The following is a 12867-nucleotide window of genomic DNA, read 5'->3' on the forward strand; positions in this document are numbered from 1 at the left end:
TCTGCTGTTGTGTTCTCTGCCCCTTGTTGAAGAAGAGCCTTATCTCCAGCTCAGGAATGGACCTGGCCAGCACATAGCCCTGTGCCAAACAGCCCAGCAGAGCCAGGGGGGCAAGAACCCTCCTTGGAGAGCCCCCAGTGCTCCCCCAGCAGTCAGCATTTTACTCTAAGCCCAAAGCAAGATGATTTATATTTTTAATTGGATCCCTCCCTGTGGATTAAAGTAGTGCTGTTCTTGGGATCTCGATCATCTCCAGTTCCTTCCAAGGTCTTGGGTCATCCTTGCAGGTTGGCCGGTTGGTGCAATCACTACTATGGAGGCTTCTCACTTCTGTCCAGGTGACCTGGATTTACTTCCAGACTTCCTGCTTTTTGCTGGGTAGAAATAGCACCAGTTGTCTGTGCTTGGGCTCTTCTGGCTTCACTGCAAGGCTTTTCCCAGACGGTGTGACCAGAGGGGACAGCAGATGGGGATGTGCGTGCTCCAGCACTCAGCAGCCAACAGAGGCCTCTTCTTGAACCGTTACATATCTGCGGGACCCACAAAGGGATGTGAGTTTGCAGGTCTCATCCTAGGTCCATGGGGCAGCCACAGCTTCTCTGGGCACCCTGTGCCAGCCCCTCAGCACTCTCACAGGGAAGAACTGCCTCACAAGTTAGGGTTGGAAAGGACCTGAGGATAATCCAGTTCCAGTATCTGGGAAACCGCCTAGTGAGGAGCAGAGATTTTGTTTTAAATGAAGGCTTAGGGCATGAGGGAACTAGAGAAAACCCTGTCCCTTGGTGTGGTGCCACCAGAGGGGTCCTGGGTTTGTGGGGAGGAAAGGGGTGCTGTGCCCAACATGTGACTGCTGGATCCTGCCAGCACATGGAGTGAGATGTGGGCAGGGCAACAGGCAAAAGCCTGGCATCAGAACAGCACCAGCTGTGGGTTTCAGGGGATCACATCTGAGGGGCAACCCAGGTGAGCATCCTGGAAGGTAGCTGGGTGATGTAGTGAAGCCACAGGTGATGGTGCCATGCAGCTGGGGATTGTGAATAAGCTTCCTGAACCCCAACTGGGTTTAGATACTGGTGCTCATTGCCAGTGGGAAGAGGGGGCTTCTTCAGAGATGGAAACTTTCTCTCCTGATGTGGGGGAGTTGAGAGGTGTCCATGAAGTGGTGGCAGAGATGACAACGCAGCTTTGCCCAGCTCCAGGACATGCTCACCACTGGTAAGCATCAGCTAAGGTGCTGGGCAGGATCCAGCACATGACCTAAGGAAAGCCATGGTGGTAACTGGGGTTTCTCATGTCATGGGGTGATGTTCCTAGCTCAGCTGAAACAGCTCCTCTGTAGAAAGGGGCAGTGGGACTTGGCTACAAGAGCACTGAGGAGGGGCTTTGGACAAGGGCCTGTAGGGACAGGCCAAGGGGAATGGCTTTAACCTGCCAGAAGGGAGATTGAGATGAGATGCTTTGAAGAAGCATTTCTGGCAAAAAGCATCATCCTCTTCTGGGGCAAATAATTGTCAGGGAGTTCTGAGCAGGAACTGTTGGTACAGCCTGGCTGGAGAGGGATGCAGCAGAGCAGGTGCTGCCGACAGGGAGCACGGGCTGGGGACACAGTGGTTGGTACCACAGTGATGGAGGGGAGATGCCGTATCCTTGTGGCTCCCCCGGGGGCTTGGAATGCCGTGCCCTCCCTGGGAGCCGGTGGCCCTGCGCATGAGCCCAACCTGTCATCCCGTTAATCCCTCCCGGCTAATCCCTGCTGAGCCACGCTGGGGCGAGCAGGGCTCGATGCTGCCATGGCTGCGCACACGCCGCTGCCCCGCAACCTCCGCCGGGGCTTGGTGGCCTTCAGCGGCTCCCTCTTCAGCGACAACAAGACGCAGGACAGCGGCGCTGCCCAGAGGTGCAGCCCAGGTATGCAGCAGGGCTCAGCGGGGCTCGGTGTTGTTCCATCCCTGTGAGCCTGCCCAGCACCTCACTGAGCACCCAGGTGCTGCTGAGCAGGGTCCCTGCACCCACCCACCAGTAAGTGCATTTACTGCTATCAGCTGCTCCCCGGAGCCCCCTGAGCATGGCAGAGGCTCCCTTGGGGCAGTGGGGCCCTGTGGGTGCTGAGCAGCCCTGCCCACCCCTGTCTGCCCTGCCTAGCCCATGAGCTGCTGGCCAGCCTGCCCCTCCAGATGATGCTCTATTTCAACGCCTGCTACTTCCCGGTGTGGTGCCTGGCAGAGGGGATGATGCTACAGCTGAAGGTACCGGTCCCAGGGCGCACGTGTGGGGTTGAGCCTGCTCCTGCCCAACCTGCCTGGGCCACACTGAGCAGGGGAGAGGGGACACTTTTCAAGCCTAATGGGTTCCCCACAAGGCACAATGGCTCACCTCTAGGTCCCAGAAATGAGAACCACCACTGAATTCTAGGCAAGAGAAGGTTAAAGTGGGAGGGCAGAATGGACAGCAGCACAGATCTGGGCATGGGGCACAAGGAATGGCACACAGGGGACAGGATGCTGGGCATGGGATGCAGGTATCAGGGCTAGCTGGGATGAGGCTGTACCCCTGTTGCAGTATCACCTCCTGCCTGGCTACTACCAGTTCCTGCTGGTCACCACCTTCCTCATCCTCTTGCTGGTTGAGGGCTCCCGCCTTTACCTGGGCTACATGGGGAACCTACAGGAGAAGGTAAGCACCACCTCTGCACTGGCCTCGAGTCCCCTGTTCCTGGTGAGGTGTGGTGTTGCTGTGGCTTTGCTGGATGTCCCCTCACTCAGGACCTGAGCACCTGTCACAACCCATTGCTCCTGGAGTCCTGCCGGGAGCTGTCCTGGGACATGCAGGACCTGGAGGCAGGGGACAAGGGACCCACTCCCTCTCCTGCTGTACCCCTCCCTGTGCCACGAGTGTGATGCTCCAGCACTGGCCTTTGCAGTGTTTGAACACACACAGGCACAGCCCCCTGTGGCAGTGATGTCCCAGTGCCCGAGGTGCCAAGGCCAGCAGAGTGGGATAGTGGTCTCTGTACCCCACTGATGGCTTCTGCACCCATGTCACCAGCTCTGCTCCTGCAGGTGCCTGAGCTGGCCGGGTTCCTCCTGCTCTCCTTCCTGATCCAGCTCCCACTCCTGCTCTTCCTGCTGACGGACAGCAAGGTCCTGTGCCTGCCATTGGAGCTGGCCGTGCACAGCCTGCTCCTGGCCTTCCTCCTGGCCGAGATCGTGACTGCCTTCCTGGTGCTGCGCACCATGAGCAAGCAGCTGGCGGCACAGTTCTACCTGCGGCAGTGGGAGGAGGGCAGCCGGGGTCTGCCAGGGCAGGCAGCCAGGGAAGGACCCTGCTGCAAGACTCCCCCAGTCCACGCTGTCAGCCCCTGCAGGGAGCAGCATTAAACAGTGCTCACAGCCCCAATGCTCCACAGTGTGTTTGTGAGCCAGGCAGCAGGAGGGTGTTCAGAGCAGCCCATGGCACAGATACCACCCCCCCCACCGGGCCTACACAGCCTAGGGGAGAGGATGGGGTTCAGCACCCCCAAAATGCTGCATTCATCCTCCAGATCATCCACCCTGGCAGGGGGCAAGAATCACGAGCTGCTGCACTCTCCAGCAAGCAAGTCCCAGCCCAGGGCTGCTGGCTTCAGCTCAGTTCCTATACCCTTCCCATGCACAGCAGAGAATGGGATAACCCTGCTGCTCCCTGCAGAGCTCCCTTGGATGTGGGTCACCTATCTCAGCTGGAATCACATAATGTGCTGTGAGGTGCAAGAGGCGCACCAGAAACCCTTTGGAGCTAGCCCCAGTGCTACAGAGTGAGCAGAGCCACCTCCCACTTTCCAAGTAGCTTTATTCTGCTGGGTCCCTGGTTTTCACAGGAACTCCAGGCCCATAGCCATGAGGAATGGGAAGAAGTGCAGTGCTTCAAGCCTTGCCACCAGATTCCCAGCAAGCCTGAGTCCCTGCAGCAGCTCCGCTCCAGCCCTGGCTGGGAGCTGCACGTGGGGTTCATACATCAGGAGCCAAGAACTTCTGCTGATGCAAATGTGGCTCCAGGGCAGGCAGAGCCCCAGCCAAGCAGCACACACTCCCTGGTGCAGGCCAGGGCCTCTTGCACCTGGGCTGCAGCCATGTCCCCATCACATCTACCCCAGGTTGCTCTGGAGCACAGGGTGCCTGGTGGAGGGTCCCCACTGGCGCTAAGCTGCAGCTTCACTCTTACCTTTGGGGGGGTTTGCCTGCAAAATGAACAGGAGCATCTTAGTTGCACTAGAGAGAAGGGGAAAGCCCAGGCAGGGGGTCTTGCTCTGCTCAGTCCCATGGGCCAGATCCATTGTTTGATACTCCCACTCCACTCGTGACTCAGATCAGGCATTAAGGATAAGTTTTTCCCCTCAGTGGAATGGTGCAGCCCTGGGGCAGGTCACCAGGAGGTCTGTGTCCTCAGAGGCTTCTAACACTTAGCCAGATAAAGCTGAAGATGAGCCAAGCCAAGGCTGGCAGCTCTCCTGCTCTGCAGGCCCCACTCCCAGCCCACCCCTTCTGATCCCCCCAGTTCCCCAGGGCTGGGCAGTGCCTGAGCTGACAGCTCCAGCACCCTGAGAGAGCTGCCCTTGGCACATGGAGTTTGGCGAGATTCAGTTTGGAAGAGGGTGAATAATGTCGAGCTGGGTCAGGTTCTGTGATGAGGTCCCCTCAGGGACTCCCTGTTTTCTAACAGGTCATGGTTCAGGTTTCCCTGCAGCTGGGGCACTGGTCTGGTCTCTCTCCTCCACTGCCACCTGTTGGCATTAAACTTGGAGCAGTTTAGTCTGTCAGGCTCGGCTCAGACCAGCCACCAACAACCAGAGACTCAGAACTGCTCCACTGGAGTTTTCCCAGATCTCGTGACCAGAGTTTTAACCAAGGGGCAGACAATTAAACCTACTCGCAAAACTTGCCTCCAACCTCATCTCTCCAAAGTGGCTCCATCCTTACCTCCTCAAACTTCTCCTTCCAATAGAAGTCAGCCTTTGCATCCAGGTAGAGCAGAACCAGGTCACAGACCACCGTGGCCTGGAGCCAAGACAAGCACAGCAGCATGGTTAGTAGCAGCACTTCCTATAGGAAAACCAGGCCCCAGCTCCCACCAAGCCCTGCAAACATGACCTGCCTCCAGCACAAGCCACCCAGGCAGGTCTCTGACGCAGCCTGCTCCCATGTACTGCAGAGGTTAGATGAAATCAGCTGGACAGCAATGCATGAAAGCAGAGCCAGGGCCACATGGTCTGGGATGAGCACATCTGTGAGGAAAGAGGGGCCAGAGGGATCTAGGCTCCCCAGGGCTCTGCTGGAACGGAAGAACTGCAGAAGTGCTCTACAAGAGGCTGCCTCACCTCAATGACCGCAACAGCATGATTGTGCTGGAGCGGGACACTGGCTCCCTCTAGTCAAGGCAGACACACAGAGGAGGTGCTCACTCCTGCGGGCTGAGACAGCTGGAACAAACCAGCCAGCAACACTCCTTTCCAGGGGCACACAAACATCTCCCTCCATGAGCTGTGTCCCAGCAGTGCTCAGGATCCTTGACCCAGCAGCACAACAGAAGGGCAGCTAACACCCTGATCTGGACACCAGGGAGCTGTGTGCCAGGGCAGATGGGGTAACAATGGGTGAGAGACAAATCACAACCCACAGGTCAGAGAAGCACAAATAGAGAATACTCACAGCACCAAAGAATGCAACGCCAGTGCCAAAGCTCACAGCAGCAGGAATTATGCTGAATTTCCCAGCCTGGTAAAAACAGTGAGTGGAGAGTGGTGAGAGGTGTGGAACAAACCCTGCTGACAGACTGCTTGAAGCCAGGGAGGTGCTGGATGACACCAAGGTCAGTTCTCCATGCCTAGCTGTATGAAGTCAACTTCTGTCACCTTGACTCAAAACCCCTTTGGCTGCCGAAGAAGGGACTGAGGCAGCTCATGCCTTGGTGGCAGCAGAGGTTATTACTGTGACCCCCTACTCCTGCAGGCACAGTGGGAGCCTCCCTCTTGCTGCAGGATGCCAGCAGCTGCCACCCACAGAACACCCCAGTGACCAGCAAACAGCCCTAGTGTGATGTGTCCCCCCTGCTCAATGAGTCTGGTATCTCAGAAGAGATTTCCAGGCTCCTGTCTCATCCCTAGCTATTCAGTCCTGCTCCACATCTCCTGGACCTGATCTCACTACCCAGAAGTGGTGCACCCTGTCTCAAACATCTGCTTCACCCTCTTCAGGTGGAAAGGCCACTGCTAAGCATAACAGACCAGCTGTTTACATCTCTCAGGTGGCAAATTCTCTCAGCACAGGCCCCATCTGGCACAGCTGAGTGCTAAGTTTGTCAGTAATGCTGTACACTGTGGTGTCAGCCATCATTATGCCCATGGGTTTTCTCAACAAGGGTACAATTAATCAAGAAATCAGAGATGTCTCCAGTATGTGAAGTGCCTACAGGGATGCTGGAGAGGGACTCTTCGTCAGGGACTGTAGCAATAGGACAAATGGTGATGGGTTCAAACTTAAACAGGGCCATCCCTAGCAGTATTCAAGGCCAGGTTGTATGAGGCTTGGAGCAACCTGGTCTGGTAGGTGTTCCTGCCTGTGACAGGGGATTTGAACTGGATGATCTTAAGGTCCTTCCAAACCCAAACCGTTAATTGCCCACATTCAGAAAAGTTCAGGCTGATCTCCCAGACAACCTCACCTTGCCTACAGGGCCCAGTGCTTCACAACTCACACGTCATCAGTGAGGGAAGCCTCCCTGCTCAGGGCATTATCAAGAAACTTCCCTTCAAATGGGAGAGATCATTATCTCCTGCTCTGCTTGGAAAACTAGGAAGAGGAGAAGAGCTCACCAGGGTGAGAAGCCATGCCAGGAAGGCTGCAGGAGAGGGCAGGTGGGAGCAGTGAGGGAGTCAGCCCGGTGGGGGCAGCAGTACCTGCCCGTGCACGGAGATATCAAAGCGGATCCCATAGAGCTTGAGCAGGGTCCGGTAGAGCCGTCGCTGGGAGTCCCAGTAGTAGGAGGCAGTTCTGTGGGAGACACCGGACATGGCTCAAAGCCAGTGCAGCTCTGTGCAGGCAGCGGTCCAGGGGCCTGGGACTGCTGGAGCCATGTGCCTGTGCACACCATGCATCCTACAGCGAGCTGGGACACAGGTGATGCACCAGCTTGGCATCAGCAGTGGGGCATCAGCATCCACTCATTACCCAGCCTGGGGTCACTGGGAGCACGCAGGTCCCAGTGTGTCTAGTTCAGGGTCAGCACAGCCGTGAGCTGCCACATGTCCCTGTCCTCCAGCAAGAAATGCCTTCACAGCTCCAGACAGAGCAGAGCCACAGGGTACAGGAACTATCACAGCATCCCAGGACTGTTATCGCATCCCACTGTCCCTCCTGCTCCTTTCAGAGCACCCATCAGGAAAACTGAGAGCTCAAATGATCACTGTGTGCTCAACCTATGGGCCCATGTGGCCATTGTCCCAGCATCCTCACCTGAAATTGTACCTCCTGTCCTGCAGGCTGAAGGAGTACTGAGGCTGGCAGTGGGTTGCGGGGCGATCCAGGTCACAGTTCCACTCAATGCGAACTCCGATGCTCCCTCCCTACAGAACACATTGCGCCAAAGATTTCATTTGAGATAAGAGATTTGACAAGTCCTTCACTGTTCCAACAGCCACAGATCACACATTCCCTTAACAATTCACAGGTCAGACCTGTCCCCTGTTCCTTGCACACATCCTTGGGGGATTTGGAGTCATCTTCTGTATTAAAGAGAACAAGTACCAGCAGTGCGAGGTCTCCAAAGGTCTCTCCAGCTGCCTCCACCATGTCATGCACACGGAAGATGGGGCAGGAGGGGCTGAGAGATGGGTCATATGTGCAGCTCTTGAAATAGTACGGGTCATTGGTTTGCAGAACATTGCATCTGAGACAGGAAAGAGGGAGGAGCTGTCATGGGTGGAAAGGGAGGTCAGGGAATCCTGCTGCAGGGCTGAAAAGGAGATCCTCCCGCTGGAGTGGGACTGCCAATGCTCCTGCTCCAAGGGGGAATAGTCATTGCCTCTCCTAAAGCCTCAACTGAAGAGAGGGTGGAAGAAAACCAGCCCAGAGCAATCACACGGAGTTATCACCCTTCACATCTGCCACAGACCTTCCACTCTGTCCTGGGCTCAGCTGTAACAGTTATTTTTCTCCTTCTTAGTAGCTGGTGCTGTGCTCTGTTTTGAGAACAATGCTGATAGCAGCAACTAAGTGTGCTACTTAACACTCACTTCGCCCCTTGCAGGGGGAGGGATGGGGAGGAGAATGGAAAGAATGTAACTCCCACAGGTTGAGATAAGAACAGTCCAGTAACTAAGGTATAACACAAACCACTACTGCTACCACCAATAATAATAATGATAAGGGAAATAACACAGGGAGAGACTAAAATTACCCAGCCAGACCCAAGCAGTGATCTGGGCCTCCCGTTTAATTCCCCCCAGTTTCTGTACTAAGCATGATGTGTTGTGGTATGGAATACCTCTTTGGCTAGCTTGGGTCAGGTGTCCTGTTTCTGCTTCCTCCCGGCTTCCCGTGCCCCTCACTGGCAGAGCACTGAAAAGCCTTTGATGGGAGTAAGTGCTACTGAGCAACAACTAAACCATGGGTGTGGTATCAGCCTTGTTCTTCAGGCTAAGGCTGAAAACACAGCACTGCACCAGCTGCTAAGGAGAAAAGTAAATTACAGCTGAACCCAGGACAGCTGAGCCCTTGGGAATGAGTGGCCTCTGTGTGCTTTGCACAGGCAGACAGACACCAGGATCTCTCTCTGAGGGCTCCCCATTCCATTGATCTTACATCTGCCAACACCACCTGTGGTGGCACAGGGCTCCGAGGACACCCTGGCAAGGCTGTGGGCACAGGGCGGGCTGTGGGGGTGTCCTACTTACCTGGAGAAGTTGAATTTGGTGAAGTGGACAGTATTTCTTATGAAAAGAGTGAAATTCTCTGCCTCAGCCAGAAGAGGTTTCCTGGAAAACAACCACCAGTGAACTCAGACTGGGCACAGAGGCCAAGGCACATTCCTGCTCCCCTTACTTCACAGTCTCTGCCACAATCCCAGGACTTTGGCTACAATGGACAGTCACAAGAATGATCTTAACTGACTGGTAGATCAATGACTAAGGTTTCCCTGGGCCTGGCTGCCCACTGGGCAAGTATGATCAGGTTCCTGGTTACACAGAGGGAAGGAACCAAAGCTCTCAATGCCGGCTATCTCCTCAGCCTGTGCCTTACCTGGACAGGGTGTTGTTCTCCACAGGACACCAGCCATAGATCTCACAGGTGGAATGTGTGGTGTTGAACATGACACATTTCCCAGTTTTTATCCCTAGAAAGGAGATGATGTATATAATTGCTTTTCCTTTTTGAAACAGCATCTCCACAGCTCCCCTCCTGGGACAGTGCCCTGGCCACAGGCTCATTCTGAACCACAAAGACAACACTGGGATCATCTTCAGCCTTTCATCCACCCACCACTTTCCCTGTGAAACCTTCCCTCGAGGCTGCTGTTGTACAAAGTGCTGTTTGCTGCTGTGCCCCACGGCCAGGCTGTATTATGAAAGGAAGGTCTGCCAATCACACAGTACACTGGTTTCAATTCCAGCAGCCAGTGTCATAAACAAAGCACTCAACATTTGCTGTGACAGCACCTTGTGCCTGCTCGTGCAGCCAGGACAGGTCGCTGGATGGTTGTGCCAAGAACAGATGGCTGCAGAGCACTTCTGTGCATGATCCCAGAAAGCAGGAAACTTGTGGCACCTCTGGGGGCCTGTTTGTTATGAAATGTGAGGAATTCAATGATTTTATAGTTAGGGGTATTTATTTCACAAAATACCCAGTACCATTGCCATGAACCACTGGCTCTCCCATGGTACAGTCTGCATCTCCTGTGCACATCCCAGCAGGAACAGAGGGGCTCTGAGGGAGACAGAGAGAAGCACTGTCACTGCTCAGCACCCAAGGTCACACGATCACTCACCCACATCCCTGTGCTGCTGCGCCTGCTCCTTTGTCCATGTCCCAAACACTTATAGAAGACATCTGCCGTGTCCAAAACCTGGGCAGGCTCCAGGCAGCGAGGGGAGAGGCATCTCCAAGGGACAACCCTTCCCTCCTGTCTCCCTCCTCCACGCTGGAAGCAGAGGAAGCCTCAGGAGCTAACTTGGATCTTTTGGCTGCGACTGGGAACAAGCAAAGTTAGGTTCAGAAGGCCTTAATGGCAGAGCCTATTAGGCACCTTGTAAAGCACCAGCACAGTTCCCCTGGGAAAAGACCCTACATACAGCAGGACACATGGAAAGAGACACACATAGAAACCTTCACCCTCGCTCTGGACCCATCTGAGTGTTGGAGACACAAAAAACTCCTAACACAGAAAGAGGCAGGTGTGGGGGGTAACACTTTCCTCCAGCTACTCCCAAGGCCATCCCAAGAGTCACCAGCCCAACAAACCCAGCTCCCCAGGCCCAAAAGCAGTGGGAAGCCCCAGTTATCAAGTCAGAAGGGGGGGAGTGTCTATTTCCCCCCACCCCACGCCTCCCAGGCAGCCTCAGCCCTTTGCTCCAGGTGTGAGACCCACTAAAACAAGCTCTGAAGCACCTTTGGACTGGGGGATGAGATGGTCACGGTCTCAGGGTATGGGGATCTTTTGGCTGCATCTTCTGTATCATGGGATACAGAAACACATTTTGGGATTGCAGAGGATGTTGAGGGGATGGGATGTTCAGAAGAGGAAGAAAAGGCATGGAAAAGGCAGGAATATAGGCAATCTAAGAGGGAACAAACATTGGAAAACAGAGGGATACAAGATGCAAAGAACTGGTGTACATATACAGAGCTGGCTGGTCACTACACTGGGCTGCCCATGGGCTGCATCTCACCAGCGCAGTCTGTCCTGTTGCAGACTCAACTCCATTCCTAACTACTTTCCCAGTTGAGGGGCTCTATCCTGTTGTGTGTAAGGGGGTCTGAGTGCCAGCACCTGGAGTGGCACCACTGGTCACAGGGGCCCATGTGCCTGGCAGCACTGCAGGCTGTCCAAGAGGCAAGCCCACAGGACTATTGGAGGGACCAGCAAGTCCTGCCTGACTGCTGGAGAGGGCTGGATACCAGACTCATGCCCCGCGTCCCCACTGGTGGCCCACCCATAGGTTGCAACACCCCCTTGCAATGCTGTAATAAGCACTTAGGAGAGCACTTCGTCTTCCCAATCCAAATCGGATGTCAAGGCTTCAGCCTCCAGAGGGACCCACACAACAGATATTTGCACATCAGCAAATCAGCCACTTTCCAGCTCCAGGTAACAAGACACATGGCAAGCACCACTTGGCAGACAGACACTTCTGTCCATTAGGACAAACAATGCTTTGCTCAGGCACAAGGTGCCAGCAGTAGCTTAGCTTGAGTCATCTGCTCCTGTCTGCCAAGCAGAGCGCAGCCTGAGAGAGTTCAGTGCAGGAGCTGGCCTGAATCCAGCCTTAAAGGGAAGATTTCTCCCAGAGAACATATACCATTAAGTGCTGGCTGACTGGGAAACCTCCAAACCTTGTGCTCCATTCCTTCTAATAATAGAACACAAAGATGGAGAAGATTCCAGTCCTGCAGCAGAATTATAAAGGAAAGATGACCCAAATGTCCACAGCAGGTGTTCAGGAGCATCGGGGAAAAAAGGCAGGACAGAGATTAGAGAATGTAGCAAGTCAAGAAACCAAGAATTCATGTGAGGCTCAAGAAGGAACACAGGTAATAGAGATGTTAGCTGCGGGTGGCAGCACTGGTGCCAGCTGCACTGCAGAGATGGAACAGCAATACCATAACAGCTCGGCCCTTCCGATCAGCCCTTGCTCAAAGGCAGCAGGAAGCCTGCAGCGACCGCGCAGTGCCACCACCGCTCACGAAGCCCAGAGAGCTGTTGAGCTCCAGCAGCGCATGGCCTTTGTCCTTCCACAGATGGTTCTGGCCGCACCACGCGGATCCGTGTCCGTGCGGGTCTGACAGAGCAAGGGACCGAGCAATAGCACCGCCAGCGCTGCAGGCCCCCCGGCGCCGCGCACTCACCTCGGGGCAGGTGCCCTGCGCTTGCCCGGCAGTAGCGATGAAGTTGGTCACCAGGAAAAGCACGTTCCCTCCCTAGGGAGCAAGGAGGCGCCGTCAGCGAGGACCCGCATCTCGCTCCGCTCAGCACCGGAGGCTCCCACCTTACCTGTGGGGGTCGGGCGTAGTCCGCCGCGTCCCACAGCCGCCGGCCCGCGCCCTTCACCTCGGCGGCCGCCGCCCCCTTCAGCTTGGTGAAGACAGAGGCGCGGGGGGCTCGGTCTGTGTCCTGGTAGCCCTTGCGCACCAGCAGCACCCACCTGCGGGGGGCAGCGGGGGGATGCGCGCTGAGGGGACACCCCGGCCACCCCGCCTCCTCCGGGAGGGCCGGGCCCCGCGTGAGCCGCCCTACCCGAGCAGGTAGCCCAGCACGCCGAGCTGGAGCAGGCGGTGCAGCAGCCCGACCCGCCAGTTCCGCGTCAGCGCGAACTTCGTCGTCTTGTAGTCCAGCAGCCCGCGGCACGGCGCACCCAGCATGGCGGCGACAGCGCTCCGCTCACCGGCTCTGCCGCACCGGCCCGAGCGCACTGCCCGCCGAGCCGCGGCCCCGCCCCCCGGAGCTATGCCCCGCCCCCCGGAGCTATGCCCCGCCCCCCCGAGCTATGCCCCGCCCCCCCGAGCTATGCCCCGCCCCATCGCCCTGGCAGCAGCGCGGCAGCCATGGGCTGAAGATGGCGGTGCGGGTATCGCTGAGCCCCGGCTGCTGCAAGGCTTGCGGCGTGACTCGGCCTCCTGC

General features: G+C 56.1%; 2 protein-coding genes across 3 annotated transcripts; one reads left to right on the forward strand and one right to left on the reverse strand.

Moving 5' to 3' along the window:
* Nucleotides 1-1790: 1790 nt before the first annotated feature.
* LOC101881562 (transmembrane protein 17B-like) lies at nt 1791-3377 on the forward strand. The gene is made up of 4 exons (XM_005142786.2): nt 1791-1908; nt 2143-2246; nt 2560-2673; nt 3060-3377. The coding sequence occupies exons 1-4, from the start codon at nt 1791-1793 to the stop codon at nt 3375-3377; spliced, it is 654 nt and encodes a 217-aa protein (XP_005142843.2).
* A 434-nt stretch (nt 3378-3811) lies between these two features.
* LOC101881735 (P2X purinoceptor 6) lies at nt 3812-12632 on the reverse strand. Of its 2 annotated transcripts, none has more exons than XR_004550193.1 (12): nt 12484-12632; nt 12241-12391; nt 12096-12167; nt 9881-9956; nt 9273-9366; nt 8927-9007; nt 7779-7920; nt 7488-7597; nt 6932-7025; nt 5685-5750; nt 4956-5598; nt 3812-4216 (listed from the first exon to the last, which is right to left on the reverse strand). XR_004550193.1 is itself a non-coding variant. In XM_034068539.1 (12 exons), exons 1-12 carry the CDS (start codon nt 12606-12608, stop codon nt 4178-4180), a joined length of 1128 nt encoding a protein of 375 aa, XP_033924430.1. In that variant the 5' UTR covers nt 12609-12632; the 3' UTR covers nt 3812-4177. The 2 variants fall into 2 exon arrangements, 1 of the variants encoding a protein (XP_033924430.1); XM_034068539.1 differs by having other exon boundaries at nt 4956-5033.
* Between the last annotated feature and the right edge of the window lie 235 nt (nt 12633-12867).

Source organism: Melopsittacus undulatus, chromosome 12 (genome assembly GCF_012275295.1).
Source record: "Melopsittacus undulatus isolate bMelUnd1 chromosome 12, bMelUnd1.mat.Z, whole genome shotgun sequence".
Lineage (NCBI taxonomy): Eukaryota > Metazoa > Chordata > Aves > Psittaciformes > Psittaculidae > Melopsittacus > Melopsittacus undulatus.

Coding starts and splice junctions, on each gene's coding strand:
- LOC101881562 (XM_005142786.2), top strand. CDS start 1,791: ATGGCTGCGCACACGCCGCTGCCCCGCAACCTCCGCCGGGGCTTGGTG. Junction 1,909..2,142: donor TGCCCAGAGGTGCAGCCCAG/GTATGCAGCAGG, acceptor TGCCCTGCCTAG/CCCATGAGCTGCTGGCCAGC. Junction 2,674..3,059: donor TGGGGAACCTACAGGAGAAG/GTAAGCACCACC, acceptor CTGCTCCTGCAG/GTGCCTGAGCTGGCCGGGTT.
- LOC101881735 (XM_034068539.1), bottom strand. CDS start 12,608: ATGCTGGGTGCGCCGTGCCGCGGGCTGCTGGACTACAAGACGACGAAG. Junction 12,168..12,240: donor ACTACGCCCGACCCCCACAG/GTAAGGTGGGAG, acceptor CTTGCTCCCTAG/GGAGGGAACGTGCTTTTCCT. Junction 9,957..12,095: donor CGCAGGGCACCTGCCCCGAG/GTGAGTGCGCGG, acceptor TGTCTCCCTCAG/AGCCCCTCTGTTCCTGCTGG.